Raw genomic sequence first — 16,520 nt, 5'->3', positions numbered from 1 at the left:
GTTATGTGCGAGTCCTCCGTCTAATCCCTGACACCTAATCCCCAAGGTTTCCCTCTTGCGTGTTTCTTGTCAGTTACCATTACACCTGAGAAGAAGCAGGAGAGAGAAAGAGAGAGAAAGAGAGAGAGAGAGGGAGGCTGGACACCTGTGTGACAGAAACATGCAAAAGAAAAGAAAACTTGCATGCAGCTCCCGCAGGTTTTCCCTCTGCTGGATGGATCCTGGCACCGATTCAGGAAATCAATCAAGTGTGCACAACGCCACCTTTTCTGAGCTACAATACAGCAACTTTACTCTAGGTAGAGCGTTTGGGTGTTTTTTGATGCCTCCACATGCCCACAGTGTGTCTCAGCTGTTGAAAAAAAAAAAAAAAAAAAAACCTGCATCATGATGCTAATTTATTCAGGGACCAGCTGTTGTGTCAAGATGATTCTGCAAAAGACATCCTTGAAAGTTTTTAATGAGCTCACCGTTGTGAATAATGGGGACGACGAGGTCACACAAGTCAAGATGGGCGTGCTCGTGTGTGTGTGTGTGCGTGCGTGGCTTTTCACATGTGCATGCATTTACGTGCAATCTCTGCAATGTCTTGACATTCAGCGTTTAAGATTGCCTCAGCCCCGAGGCTTCTGAGAACGAGTCATTATCTCATCATGTCATGCAAGACAAACACTCACATTCACACACTTCCACACTCTGACAGAATGAAGGTCGACAATGTTTGACCTGCACATTGAACCTCGTATTTGATGCATAAATATCACATATGAGTGGCAACTGAAGAGATTTGTGGGAAAGCAAGTGGATTAAAAGCCTTTTTTATCGAGAAACGGTTACGGAATCTCCACAAATAGGTGTTTGACTTGTCATGAAGTCATTTAGCTGCATAAATTGGTACATGACACATGACAAATCAAATGTTCTGATAACCTTTAAAAGGAAACGGTAAATGCATGAACAGCCACTGCTTGTGTCCTGTAAACATCAGTATAGTGAAATAACAATAAGAAATGCATGTCATTCCTATCACTGTTTGTTCTCTCACATATTTTCATCTCTTGAATGTATGAAAATATGTTTTGCACAAGCCGTTCCAGTCAGCAGGAGAACTGAAAATCGTGTCAGCTTTGTTTGCATTTGAAACACCGGGGATCCTTTTCTATTATTCTAGCTGCATGTATACCTGCAGTGACATTATTTCTTGAAAAGCAGCAATTTCAGGACATAATGATAATGTAGGCTGACTGAACATGTAACAAGAAGAGTTATCAAACCTGCACTCTTTCTTTATTTCTTTCTTTTTTGGGTGGGTGTAGAGCAACAGTGTAAATAAAGCCGAGCAACAGCAACAACGTTGGCCTCAGGTGGTTTAAATCCAACGTGATCAAACAACAGGACTGAACCAGCTCACCTCTGAACCACCTCACCACTAATTGATGCAATTACACTGTCAGCAGCTGGCAGACTTGAAGGTGGGAATCAAAGTAAATGGATTGTGTTGGCTTGTTTGGGGGGGTGAAGGGGGGAAGGGGAAGCAGCAGAGGAGAGGACTCCCCCCCCTCCTTACGTCTGACAGCCTCCTTTGCTGATTCAACCATGAATAAGGGGGAAAGGTCACAGCTCAAGGCTTCAAAATGATGGATGGAAGTCATCTTAAAATCAAAGAAATATCTGATGTACAGATTTTAAAAGCCAAAAACAGACAATATTTTAAACCTTTTTTTAACCAAAATCTGAAGTACAAAGATAGCAATGATGGTTCTGTACAGTGCTTTGATTTATTAATTCTTCAGTGTTACAAAAATGTACAATTTGTATAAACACTATTGTTATAGGAACTGAAACTTAACCTCTGTGGCCATGAGGGGAATGCACTTTGGATTATTGTTGAATGGCAATGAAACTAAATATCATCTGGTGCTTCACCGCTTTCATTTCATATCATTTACACACACAAAAAAAACCCAGAACTCTTCATCTGCAGCACAAACACATATGTGGAGTAAATATTTCGGGGAAGCATTCATACATTACAGAATCTGGGCGAGCCAGTCAACGAATATAAAGACATTTTTCAGTTTTATTTAATACTTTTCTTCACCAAATATCTGCTGCATGGATGTAAATGAGTTCATGTATTAGTCCTACATTTACCAGGCAAATGCCTTGTTAGAAATCCTCTTTAAAACAAGTGTAGAAAAGCACTTAGGGAAGACTAATGCTATCAAGGTTTTCTTTCAATCTATATCTTAAGCTTTCAAGGGGCAGCTGCACGATTGTGTAAAAAGTATATGTCAATACTGCTTCAATTATTATTCCCAAATCCATTTCTCCTGACCCGAGGCAGTGTGTAATTGTTGTTTTGTTGGCACAAATCGCTCTCCCATTAAAAGGGACCATTAAGCTTGGAAGTGTCTCAACAGTGGATAAATCTCCTCAGGTTATATATCCACAATGTGAGCTAAGAGGGTTCATCTTCTCCTGTTTCTGTTGTGTTTCACCATCTTCTTCCTCTTTAAGATCATCTCGTAAAGTTTCTCCAGGCCCGGTTGGACTCCCTGACCGTCCACGGCACTGCAGCTCTGCACGTGATGCAGCGTGTACGTGCTCAGTTCGTGAACGGAGAGCAGCTTCTCCACCTCGGTGACAGACAAGGCCGAATCCAGGTCCTGTTTGTTGGCCAGGATCAACACGGGGACGCCCTGGTTCTCTGAGGTACGGGTGATCTTATGGAGCTCGACTTTGGCTTCCTCCATGCGCTCTTGCTCAGTGGAGTCCACCACGAACACCATCCCATCCGTCCTGCGGGTGTAAGATTTCCACAGCGGACGCAGCTTCTCCTGACCGCCAACATCCCACACCTGGAAGGTTATCGACCGAGAAGCCCCCACAGCCACTTTAATCTTCTCCGTGTTGAAGCCCTTGGTGGGGATCGTGTTCACAAACTCCTTCAGTTTGAGCCTATAGAGCAGAGAGGTTTTGCCAGCTGAGTCGAGCCCGACAACCACCACGTGCAGAGAGTGGAAGTTTGGCAGGAACGACGTGTTGGGAGCGATATCAGTCAGCTGGTTCCCCATGATTCCTGCCAGCAATTCACACCTACTTGAGGTGAGGTGACAAATTCCTGATATAATCCTTTTTCAGTAGATTGGCATTTGCTCCCTGTCCTCAGAGTCAGATGGAACAGATGGTCTGGAGACCTTATCAAAACACACACAGAGATAGAGGGTTAACATTTAATAAGAAGACAATGAGTGCTGAGAGGAATGTTTGTTTGCAGTCCCAGTGTTACATCACAGTGTCACCTGACAGATACAGAGGAGACATTAGGTTAATTAGTGATGATTATCACTGGAAGCACATTTTAAAAGTGCTTGATGAGATTTTATTCCCGTCAAAGTGCTAGTTCCTGTTGTGTTCACAGCTGGGATTTATCACATAACTGTCCCACAAAAAAAACCCCGTCTGCATTCATTTCATCCATGGCTGCGTTCGTCTAATTCAGTCACTTCAAATTCTTGTTTGATTATATAAAAACAATAAATGACTTCTCGGGTTTCAGTGTCACATTAATAGAGACACAAACAACAGGTTAATTGGGCGGCTGAGGTTATCTAGATTCTTATTTGCCTCGGCTAATCCTCTTAAGACTGCTTAAACCTGAAAGGCTTTTCTTAGGGCAGATTGATTTCAATGCAGTGGATGGATAATATTCACTGGTACACTCTGCCAACTGTCTATGAAGACTGCTGCAGCAGCACTAATCCGGTTGTTGTTGACATCCTGATACTCATTAAACAGGAAAAAAAACAGCTGCCTTTGGACTGTATACAGCCCCAGGAAGACATTATCTACTTATAAACACAAATATTCTGATACAAGTGCATATTATATTGTAATATAATGCAATGGTTATAATTTCAAGAGGCAGAATGCACAGTCATGTTACCGAATTGATTGGTTTTAGTTACTTGATTTTATCTGAAATAGCTCTACTGGGAATATTCTCCCTTAGTTTGCTTCCTCTCCTGCATGCAACCATCCATATCCATCTATTGTAATTTTTTTTTATCATGATCATGTTTTAATTATGCAAATAAATGTGCAAATAAATCAGAAACTTCACCAAACGACATTAATGTTAACTTTTAAAGGGATTAACTACCAGAGAAAACAACGGTGTTAATACACAATCTATGCAATGCACATACTATAAAAAGATAAGAAAAGCCCTCCTCCTCCTCCGTGTATATGTAAAAACATCTCTACCTTCTACATGCGCTCCGGAAGCATCATCCACAAGCGATAAACACATCCATGGTTGACTTGTCAACATCTGATATTTGTCCCGGTGGTCAGATCCTCTACTCTCCTCTTCTCCTCTTCCAGCAGCACTGAGGGACTCCAGAGAGAGAGAGAGGCACAGCACCTAAAGCCCCTGTGACGTCACGGCCACCTGGATCCTGCATCTCTACGCCCCCTGCAGGTACAGAGATGAACTGCATGGTCCCTTACACATTAAATGAGATTAAACAGTATCTCTTGCTGTTGTGACAGTGTTGTGGTCCGACTTTTAATTGGATTTTAAGATTTACTTTGAGATGGACATTTTTACTCTCAAAGAAAATGGTTTGTTATTCACTCCAACAATCCTAAATTCTCCAGCAACAATTTGTCATTAAATGTTTTTTTTATGTTGTTGTTTTTCTTATGTCACAATTCCACTGTGAAATGTCAACAAATATGTCTAAAAACATTTTTTATTTTACAATAATGGGCTTCACTGACTACAGAAATGTGGCATTAACACCCATTATTATGAAGTGCTTGGAGAGACTGGTGCTGAAAGACATCAAGACGAGGCGGCATACAACAGGGAGGAGGTCCAGAGGTTAACAGACTGGTGTACAGTTAACAACTTGGCTCTAAACACCAAGAAAACCAAAGAGCTCATTGTTGACTTTAGGAGGAAGAAGGATGATCACAAGCCTCTGGTGATCAATGGGGGGGTGTGTGTCAATATTCAAGTTCCTGGGCACACATATCTCGAAGGACCTCACATGGAAGCACAACACCGACTCTGATCGGGAAGGAACAACAGCGACTACACTTCCCATTAAAATATCTTAAATTTATTGTATTGGATTAATATGTTTTGAGAGTAAGAAGAAGAAAAAAAGATTTTCCTGTTCAAATATATTATTTTTCATATTTATAAACTATATTTACCTTTCATATGTTCTTTCTTACTTAGCAATCAATCATGCAATAGCCACATTTAACACCACATCTGCACTAACATCATATAGCTTGCCCACATTATCAGTCAAACAAAGCATTGGCTCCACCTGGTGTCCGTTCACAAGGATTTCAGGAGCAAACTATGAGGTAAAAGTAATCTATTACAATGAAAGTGCCACTACCCAAACAGACTGCAATAACGGGCCTCAATGACTACAGACCTGTGGCATTAACAGCCATTATTATGAAGTGCTTGGAGAGACTGGTGCTGAAATACATCAAGGCTGCTCTCCCAACGACTCTGGACAATATGCTTACAGAACCAACAGATCAACAGACGATGCCATCTCCACTGTCCTCCACACTGTCCTGCTACATCTGGAACAACCCGGAACATATGCAAGGCTGTTATTTGTGGACTACAGCTATGCATTTAATTTAATCCCAAGCAGACTGATGACCAACCTAGGCCTCAATCACAACATCTGCCTATATGGATAAGGCCTTTTTAACTAACTGACCACAGTCAGTCAAGATGGGCCCCCACCACTCCTCTTCCCTGTCTCTAAGTACAGGTGTCCTGAGTCCCTTCCTGTACTCTCTATACACACATGACTGTACGCCCACCCATGTCAGCATTGAATTTGCTGATAACACAACAGTGGTTGGTCTGATCAGCATAGGAGACGAGATGGCATACAACAGGGAGGAGGTCCAGAGTTTAACAGACTGGTGTGCAGTTAACAACTTGGCTCTAAACTCCAAGAAAACCAAACAGCTCATTGTTGACTTTACGAGGAAGAAGGATGATCAAAAGCCTCTGGTGATTAAAGGGGGGGGGGGTCATTCACGTGCCTGGGCTCACATATCTCGGAGGACCTCACATGGAAGCACAACACCGACTCTCTGATCGGGAAGGCACAGCAGCGACTACACTTCCTGATATTTCTCAAGAAGGTCAATCTGTCACAACATCGGCTCGTGTCCTTCTATCGCCGTTCCATTGAGAGCGTCCTGACCTACAACATCCTGGTGTGGTACAGCAGCAGCTCTGCAGCTCTGCAGCTCTGCAGCCCTTCAGCTGACAAAAAGGCCCTGCAGAGAGTAATTAAAGCTGCACAGTAAAATAACCAACACACACACCTACCTGCTTTGAAAGACATCTTCACCTCCCGCTGCCTCCAGAAAGCAAGAAATACTTTGAAAGACTCGTCCCACCCTGCACACCATCTGTCTGACCTTCTGCACTCAGGCAGACGATACAGGACAATTAAAACACACACCACTAGACTGTTGAACAGTTTTTACCCAAAGGCCATCACTACACTGAACACTAGCATGAAATAATTGTGCAATAATACTATTTATTTTATGTTTACAGCATATGTTGGCTGTATACCTGCTGACTGTGGTTATGTGTGTGTGTGTATGTGTGTGTGAGTGGAATGTGCATTTTGTGGAATTAATGTTATTCATCTAGTTTTATGTTTTTACTATTTATTGCTTTGAGATCATATTTCGTTGTATTTTTTTTACAATGACAATAAAAGGAATCTTGAATCTTGAAAGTTCTGCATTCAAAGTAATTTAAGTGCAGAAGCACTGTGGTAGTGTAATAAAAAGTCGAGTTACTACAGTAAAGAAGTATTGAAAAATAGCAACTAAATCATACTTAAAGGACAAGTTCATAGTTTTAGTCTGTCACCTTTAGTGTTTGCAATTTAAGTGATGGGGGACAAACTCTACAGTCCTCATTTCGTGCAATAAATACATTCACAAGTTTGTCTGAAGTAAATATGAGGCTTCTGTCATCAAAATTATGTTGAATAAAGTGTTTATCTTCTGACGTATAGTCTTTTTTTGGCACTAAAACAGCTCAAATTTACTACATTTGGAATATATCCACCACATATTTTCTTTGACTACTATGAATAGGGGGGAATTGTTACAAGCAGTTTCAATGTGAACAATTCCTTCACTTTTTAACCAAACTTAACGATCATTTCACAGCTGCAGCAGTAGGTCGGCTTCACCCAAATAAAAATAAAAACATTAACTGCCATCTGTAAATGAACCTTAAATGTTTAATAAAGTGCAGATTACAAAAAGACAAGATTATCAAGCATTCAACATCCTGTTTACACAATATGTGGCATCTTGACTAAAAAAAAAGCTCTTTCCAAAAGTGCTGTAAAATTAGTTTCTTTTTAAAATGAAATGTACACGTCTTAAAATGTAAATATACACAGTTTTCACATTTAGCCTTTTAGAAAATGTGCTTGTTTCACACAATTTTTTATGAGACCATCTGGCTTACAATACAGATTTACAGGCAGATCAAATAAGAGCAGAGAGCATCCACGCTAAGTCGATACTTAAAGAGTCTTAAAAGCTGTATTGTAATTATAACAGTGTAGTGACTGATCATAGAACGTATGCTAAAACCACATACAGAATAAGATAAGATGAATTCTCTCACAGTAGTTATCATTCACAGCCCATATAAAAAGGATATGAGAATATTCATCATTTCACATTCTCACTTTGGTGTTTTTCATTTAGATTTCATCATCTCACAGGATGAGGGATAGTGGAGTTGGTGCCACAGTCGATGTACTCAAAGGTGTCCATAGACAGCTGCTCCGTGTGAGACAGATAGGAGATGTTCATTGTCATTCTGTGACGGGAGAACAAGATAACAGTGTGAATAGTATGTCAAGTTTTGAAGATGCACGAATCAATATTTTTTAATATCATCAATGGATCAAATGTGTAAATGGTAAAGGACTCGCTCGCAGTGATAAACCCACAGAGATTTATTATCCTACTCTGAATGTTTTAGATTCTTTGAGCTCTTTTTTATCTCCACTTTCATCACACTTTTTTTCAGCCGCAGCTGTTTTTTAGTTAAAAAAAAAAAAAAGCTGTGATACAGCAGACAGCAGAACACAAACTTAGTCTGCTAATATTACCATATCTGAATTTAAATAATAACAACAAAGATAATTGTTCAGTCGTAGTTTGCTCTGCTTTTATTGTGTTCTGCTTATATCGCTGTGTGTTTTATATTTCTTATTTATTTATAAGATGAAGAGTTTAATGAATTAAATTAAATGCAAAAGTAATTTATGGGTTTTTTAATTAAATATGGGTCAAACACTCGACAAAAAATGTATACAAATGTTCATAAGAAGTTGAATTTTTCCATTTTTTTATATTCTGGGTCACATTAGGAGAAGTTGTCAAATTTTTACTGCTCTCAAATGTCAAAATGAGTCAAATTTGCCCCTGAAGGTGCAGGTTAAGCATGATCCAAACAGACCAAACAATGAATTAAATGCATCTTTTTTTTCTAATCACAAGAGTAAACATAAAGTCTGTCCGTCTCTCACAATGAGTAATATAACAGTACTCCCAGGTGCTGCGTTGTACGACTTTAAACGGGGAACCAAAATTAGTCTGTGGCAAATACGGTTTGCAACTGAAAACAGGAAACTTTATATTGTGGCTGTTTTTGTTGCATGCAGAGTCACGTACGACACTCATTCCAGTCACTGACACATGAGCAATGAGCTGAGCTGGCATGTGATTGAGGAAATACTGAAGTATGTCTAACTGAAGCTGAAGTAGCATCATAAGTAAATACAGCAAAAAATTAAAAAAAGTTTGTTTTTTTGTGATTCACTGGAATCTAAAAGCAGAACTGAACTACGTGTACTTTTGCGCTATCTAAAAAGTACATTTCTGATTTAAAGATTTGACTTAAGACCCCTCTTTTGAAGATAATCTATTTTGTGGTTTTGGTTTTCTACACGTGTGGCCTGCACAAAAGTGTTGCATTTAACACCCTAGTGGGCTGGAGATATGCTAACGCGGCCGCTCGAGATTGAGATTGACACTTACTGCAGCTCCAGAAATAACGTGTGAATCTTGATAGAGGTCGATTTGCAGTAAGTGCTGGAAGAGATAAAGCAGTTGATTGAGATTATGCACGTATAAACAATAATGGTGGACATGATATCACATCACGTTAATACGATATCTCTCTCTGCTGGAAACTGTGATGTGCTGACAACAAATTAAGGATCATTTGAAACTCACTTTAAGCCTTTATCTGAAATTGGCAGGTCGATTTGAATGGTGTACTGCAAAAAATCAAAAAAAGGGAAACAAGTTAATTGAGGAAAACTACATCAATGTATTTCTTCTGTTGTGAAACTTACCGATTTCATTGAGCGGGACTGGAGGGCGGTCATGTTGGATATCTTGGTTTTACCCACGACTATGTCAGAGACCAGACCTTGAATGCTAAAGTCGACAATCTGAACTGGGACAAAGTTCTCGTTGGTGATGTTGATGAGATTCTAAGAGAGGATGGAAACACGTAGCTGGTCAGGTGCAACACAAACACACCTTTCTAGCATTAAAAAAAAAAAGAAAAAAAAAAAAAAGGAAAAGCAGCCTCGGGGAACTTTGTCCTTTATATGATAACAGTGACATCATTGTCATGTGAAAGCAATTCAGACGGCTCCTTTGACAGGTGAAGTTCAGGTACAGAGATGGACGTTTAGAACAGCTTTGTAATGGAAATACTGTATATATGTATATATATATATATATATATATATATATATATATATATATATATATATATATATATATATATATATATATATATATATATATATATATATATATATACATACGCTAGTTTATAAATTACTCACCAGTCTATAACCTTATTACATTGTTAGTGTGCTTGTAGAATATTCACTTAGTCAGCTTGTAGTAACCAATTTACTGCAACCTTATATTTAATGAACTATTCTAGTATTTTATTTATCTCTCTATCTATTTTTCTGTACTTAGTTTTTATAAATGTTTTTATTATAAGTGTTTTTGCATTTTTTATTTTTTTATTTCCAATTCTTACTGTTAAATGTTTGTATTATGTAAAGCACATTGAGTTGCCATTGTGTATGAAATGCTCTATATAAATAAAGCTGCCTTGCCTTGCCTTACTGATTATCTTGCTGTAAATGTGCCACAACGTTGGCCACTTTAGTCAAATCTAAATTAAATACTTTTCTCTTATTTTCTGTTTTCAGCTCGTGGTCTATGAGGCACTGAAGGGTAACTGTGTGCAACCAAAAACTGCTGACAGAGCTTTTAGTGTTTATACAGGTAAAGCTTGTGACGTCCCACCTGCTGAATTGACGTTTAGACGAGCACTCCCACTTCTTTTGAAAATAAGCTAAACATTTTTTTATTTAATTTTGCTTTTTAAATAGTGTTGTGCATGTGTGGGGCTTTATGTTATATTATACATATTATATTTCTACTGTTCTATCACTATGTAAAGTGTAAATATGTCATTGCTTTTATATGATATTGTGCTACAATACAAACAAACCTTGAACTTTGACACATTCCTCTACTTCACTTCTTTTATTAAAGCGTCTTACAGCACTGTCGCTGCAATTAAACTGTATTTCTTATGTATTATGTTTTACCTACTTTGTGTTGTATTTTATTCTGTGTTCATATATTTTATTTTTCTTGTCATTTTGCTTTTAAATGCATTATTATCTGTCTTATGTGAGCACACAGAATTCCCTTTTGGCCTTGCCTGTATGAATACACTGTGTATATATACAGTATTTTAAGAATACTGCACACTTATTCTGTATATTGTTGTATTCATTATTCTATTTGACATTAATTTTACCATTATAGTCTCTTGATCTCAGAGTATATTTTCTTTTTTGAGAGATTTCTGGCCAGATTTGCAGCACAGTTACTCACAATATGAAACAATACAACAGAAAATAAAACACAAAAGATAAAACACTGTAACAAGACATGGGGTACGCATGTGACTACTAGTCTTGGTATATTTGGTTGCCATGGAGTCATGTAATATGTTATCAAATGGAAGTTAAATCATGAACACTATACCGTAGTTTCTTTTGGTTTCTCATACCTGCCGAGAAGTGATTATACTTATTATCATTATTATTATTATTATTATTACTCACCGTAACCTTCATATCAACTGTATCCTGGCTGAAGTAAACCATGACTGACAGCACGGACACAGGCGTTAATGTGACACTCCGGGGGAAGAGGAAGAAGAGGATCAGGCAGCAGAAGAAGAGGCACAAAGCCATGGAGACACACACATAGAGCTTCCTGAAACACACACAAAAAAAACATGTAAAATTGTTTGTATGAAATGACACAAAGCAATAAATACTAATATATATGTGTGCTTGTGTAAACATAAATGTACTCAGAGTAATAAATAATTCAGCTTATATCCAATTATGTTTAAACAGAGCAACTTTAGACACACACACATATATTCTGCATAGTGAGTATCTTTAAAAGTGCTCTATAAATAAAATGTACTATTATTATTACATATCCCTTACGTGCGTCTGGGTTTCAGCCTTATATCATTACAGGGTATCACAGCAACTAGCTGGTCTTGATGGCCTGCGAATACAGACAGACAGACAGACAGACAGACAGACAGACAGACAGACAGATAGGAGGAAACAGTTTCATTTATACCGCAAAAAATGACTTAACAGTATGGGTTACACACACACATAGTTGTACCTTTCAGTCTGACCTAGTTCCCCTATTGCTGAATGTGAAATGAAACAGGTATTTGTGGATGAACAATGGTGTAACACAGTTTTTTTTAACAGCTGAAAAAAGCTGGAAGATTCAATTCAAAGACTAAAAAGGACAAATTGTGAACATAAAAAACATTCAAATGAGTGAAAATGGATTATTAGTTAGTTATTAAAACCACCAACCTCGTGGAATCCGCCCGGTGCCACGACAAGTAGGGCAGGTGTCTGAGGAGTTTGTGTTAATGGCACCATACGGAGGGAAATGCTTCAGTGTCCTCTCCTTCTCCATCCCTTTTATCAGATCCGGATCAGGAGCCTCTGTGGTTTTGCTGTTGTGCCCCGGTGAGACCATGACTGTCTCTCTCTCTTTAGTCCAGTCTAAAGGAGAAGAGAAACACACCGATGAAGTCCCTGAAATCTCCAAATCGCCAAAGCTCAACAGTGCATCACTCAACAGCCAAATTTAAGTCCGTACACTTCAGCGTCTCTTTCTTCTCTTCTTCCTGACGAATCTTCTGAGAGCCAACAGAGTCTTGTGCTGTGATCTGCATAATGCCAACCCCCCCCCCCCCCCCCCCCCCCCCCCTTCTCACAAACCTTTACGTGACCAATAAAAGCTTGATTCTTGTGCTGCATGGATCTGAGCAGAGTCCGGAGGATGGTTGTGACAGAAAAAATCACCCCAGTAGGATTAGTTTATGACTCTACTTCTACTGTAAAACCCTGAAACACTCATACTGCCAGGAATTATTGCACGATGACTATTCAATTTCACAACAGAAGGAATTTATTTTTCCCTCCCCTCTCCTTACAGCTGACATGTGTTATCACTTTTGAAATTACTGTCTGTCCCTTTTAAGGTATATATTTGACTTTTAAGTATCAAAAACACAGCATTCCCATTTCCTGTTAGAAGACATGTTCATATTCTTTCTATCAGCTTTTTCTTGTAGTGATGTAATTATCTGCGATGACTGTGCAATGTTGCAAAATGTGACTGTAGGTTTAGGTTACGGCGAAGCGGTGAATCATTCTGTTTTCACAATGGCCACCAAGTCACGAAAACTTGTGAAATTGTCATAGAATCTGTGAAGTAGTAGTACATGTCACAATAAACCAGGAATAAAAACAGTGGAAGTAGTTTATTATCTGGTTTAGTCAACCACAGCAGGCTATGAATGACATTAAAACAAAGTTATTGTTTAAACTAAATCTGATCTTGCATGTTAAAGTCCATATATATAAAAATGGCCTAATGCTGAAATTTGAACCGAGCAGATGAATTTTGGATTTCTTCCATCTTTCCAAGGAAGAAATTAAACTGGTTTGTGTTGTTTAGTTATACTGTCTCTCTCTGCAAACATACAGGACTACATACAAGAAAAATAAAAGCCTAACGTCATCATCTCCAGTGCATTTAACTACTTTCTAGAAAGTTTGAGCAATAAAAAAAACACTTTGGACACAATCATCTTCACATCTTTTATGTAGACAATCTCTGTGTGCCAAAAAAACCCCCTGTTTCATACTTCTTTAAACATGGCTCAGTTTCACTTCCTAAAAAGAATCAGCTTTGTATTCAGTTTTAGAAGCTCGATAAGAAACCAGAAACCAAAATAAAGTATATTCAAAAAGAATATTAACATGATAAATGAGTGAAGACACTGACGTTGAATACATGAAACATGAGCTTTTAAGTTTACGTCTCAAACTGAAAGAGCTGCACAGTTCTTACACATGTAAACACACCTTTTAACATATGAATCTGATCATTGTACTGCAGTGTTGAGATATAACTAAGTGCATTTAATCAAGCAGCTACTCCATTTGAGTGAAATACTGTACTTTTAATCCCACTACATTGATTTGACAGCTTTAAAAAATAACATGACGGCCTTATAAATGACTAAAGTACATTTAATTAAAATTTGCACCAACTGTAACAATACAATGCATCTTATATACACATTACAGGCTACAGCATAATAATCCCATAATATAATCACACTTTTCTGCATTATGAGTTTGACTTTTGAGCTTTTAAATACATGTTGCAAAGTACTATATTAGTCTTTGTGCTTCCTTAAAGGACCTGAATACTTCCTCCACCACTGTTCTGAGAATTAGACATGCTAATTAACTTGAGAGTAAGCTATAGCAGGTTCTGCTGATGATGAGACTGCATATTAATTTTTCATTTAAAACACGGACTGTACCTTTTAAATTAGTTTTAAACCTTTCTCACCTCTGCAGACAATGTTTAATATTTAAATTATCTGGTAAAGAAACTATATAAATACATATATTTTTTATATTTTTAAGGCTTGTTAAGTGCACTAATCTTGTTTTTTGCTCTCATGCTGCAGTCTTAAATACTATTATATATGGCGTACCACACTTTTGCAACACATGCGGGGAAAGAAAGCATGCCGCATTCATTCAGCTGACAGCAGTGAAAACACTTCAATAACAGGATGCTTCCTCGTTTGTGCACTTACCTCACTGAGCGACTTCAGCTTTTTAACTCCAAAATATCAACCAGTGTAAAGATCACACTGCTTGCACACCGCTGCTGGCTTCTTCTACATGTAGTTTAAGTTCAAATAAAAGCTTCATTAAGATCACCGACAGACCTGCTTTCAGCTCTCTTAGTAAAAACAAAAGTTGTGTGGGAGGAACACTTCCTTCTTCTTTAAGTGACAGGTCAGCCTGCCTGCTTTACAGTGGCTGATCACATGTACTGCTGGTGATTAATTTCCCTTCCTTTATTTACTGTGTTGCAACACCTGCTCAGGCACAATTACACCACATCTACAATGATGGGTAATTAATCCAAAAAGGAATACAGGTTAGGCTATTTTGACTTTGAAATCTGGTTGTTATGAGGCCCTTAAGGGTGGAAAAAATTGCTATTGAGCCCCTTTTGCCCCCCCTCTCTTCTTCTTGTGCCCTATAGGTGGACTGTGTATGTAACCATGCATTTACAAGTTTCCATTAAGTACATAACATACAGCAGAAGTGGGTTAATGTTTCACCCACACACAGAAAACTGAGGCAGAAAAAAGGAAAGTGTCAGTCATTTTTAACAACCGCACAGCTCCAGCAACTGTCTTGTCAGGAGCAAAGGAGGAACATCATTTGGTGTAAAATGCAAAAGTTTTCAGGGTGGTTGGATGAGTCAGCAAAATGTTGGATTTTTGGTGTTTGTTTACCACTTTCTGCCAAAGTTGATGTTGTTTCTGTTTCTTTTAACAATGACCACAGTGTTTCTCGTGATCATGTTGGGAAATTTGTTTGGTTTCCGGCACAGAATTGATGACACTCTCATATCTGTCCGCTACTTATAAAGCTACAGACAACATCGCAAATTACTAGAGAGTATGAATACTGGATAGGGCTGGGTATTGTTTAAAAAATTATGATAACACTACCAATACAAGTACCCTTAAAGTGATACTGATACCAACTGAGTCCTTCATTAGATTCCCATTAACACATTTAGGTCTCTGTCTTGTATCCGTGGCAACAGGCGTGTAGTGTAGACACACTTTAGAGCGTTTAGGAGGCATCTTGGCTGCTGAACTGTTAAGCACGCTAACTCAAATTCACCACGACTTCACCACCACAGACGGGTCGTAGCTGCTGTGGCAGTGGACCAATCACATGTCGCATAAAATCATTGATTGGCTACGAGCAAGTCCGTACAAATAGTCATATTTTATAGCTCTGGGTGCAAAAAGGATGGATTGCAGGTATAGTTTGACAGGAGATGTTTTGATACTACTTAAAGGTATTGAGTACCGATACCCAACCCTTATACTGTAAAGAGGGAAATGGCTATCCTGGCTTTATCAAATGGTAATCAGCCTGCATGTGTTGCCAACTATTTATTAGCATTTACAGCATAGGTGATACAACCCAGTGTCCAGTTGGTGTAACCAGTATTTTTTCATAAAAATCTGATCATATACAAGAATATAAATGTGAAGTAAAATGTGGAATAAATATAATCCACTTTTGCAACACAACACTGTTTTGTAACAACATAATTAATTTGTCAAAACATTGTTGTTTTTAGGATACGTCCTGCTCAATATTGACAAAAATGCTTTAATTTTTAAATGCAAAACAAATTTCTATTCATTTGATGTTTTAAAATGAATTTATTATTTTGTATAAGCCCACTTAAATACACTGTAGGTGGATGAAATATTTAATATTTATCATTCTTTTGTGGTTACACCATTTGACATTTTCAGGAGCATTCGGTCTTACTTTTGGTTTAAAAAATGGTGCAAATATCATTTCAAATGATATAAAACCAACAAAAATACTAAATGTACATTTGTACAAACCTGATGCTGCTTTTTAGACAATTTTTTAAAGATATTTTTTAATTGCTCATCTTGCTAACCCTTATTTATCACTGACCCATATACATGATGTCATAATGTAACATGTGTAAGTAAAAAAAAACTTCACAAAGCTTAACTAAAATAATTCAGTACCCTGCTTAGTTTAGCTGATTGCTTAAAAAAAAGCCAATTAAATACAACCAACTGACACAAAGTGATCCTCAGGGTTTTCAGGTCAGTGTTGTCTACTTTCCAGGTTAGTAACCCAGCCTCAAAGTAC

At 38.0% G+C, this 16,520-nt stretch overlaps 3 protein-coding genes across 3 annotated transcripts in view; all 3 read right to left on the bottom strand.

Annotated features, from left to right (window-relative positions):
* The window catches only part of nbr1a (NBR1 autophagy cargo receptor a), a 504,698-nt gene that overhangs the window by 474,931 nt on the left and 13,247 nt on the right, over nt 1–16,520 (bottom strand). The gene's annotated exons all lie outside the window — the stretch shown is intronic.
* On the bottom strand, nt 2,472–6,560 carry arl4d (ADP-ribosylation factor-like 4D). The gene is made up of 3 exons (XM_062442274.1): nt 6,550–6,560; nt 6,405–6,483; nt 2,472–3,011 (listed from the first exon to the last, which is right to left on the bottom strand). Exons 1-3 carry the CDS (start codon nt 6,558–6,560, stop codon nt 2,472–2,474), a joined length of 630 nt encoding a protein of 209 aa, XP_062298258.1.
* On the bottom strand, nt 7,326–14,538 carry tmem106a (transmembrane protein 106A). The gene is made up of 8 exons (XM_062442827.1): nt 14,384–14,538; nt 12,069–12,263; nt 11,676–11,739; nt 11,280–11,433; nt 9,465–9,605; nt 9,343–9,386; nt 9,145–9,198; nt 7,326–7,918 (listed from the first exon to the last, which is right to left on the bottom strand). The coding sequence occupies exons 2-8, from the start codon at nt 12,235–12,237 to the stop codon at nt 7,810–7,812; spliced, it is 735 nt and encodes a 244-aa protein (XP_062298811.1). The 5' UTR covers nt 12,238–12,263; nt 14,384–14,538; the 3' UTR covers nt 7,326–7,809.

Source organism: Scomber scombrus, chromosome 21, assembly GCF_963691925.1.
Source record: "Scomber scombrus chromosome 21, fScoSco1.1, whole genome shotgun sequence".
In the NCBI taxonomy this organism is placed as follows: domain Eukaryota; kingdom Metazoa; phylum Chordata; class Actinopteri; order Scombriformes; family Scombridae; genus Scomber; species Scomber scombrus.
The sequence above is the reverse complement of the archived record's forward strand: the minus strand, read 5'-3'. Positions and strand labels throughout refer to the sequence as shown.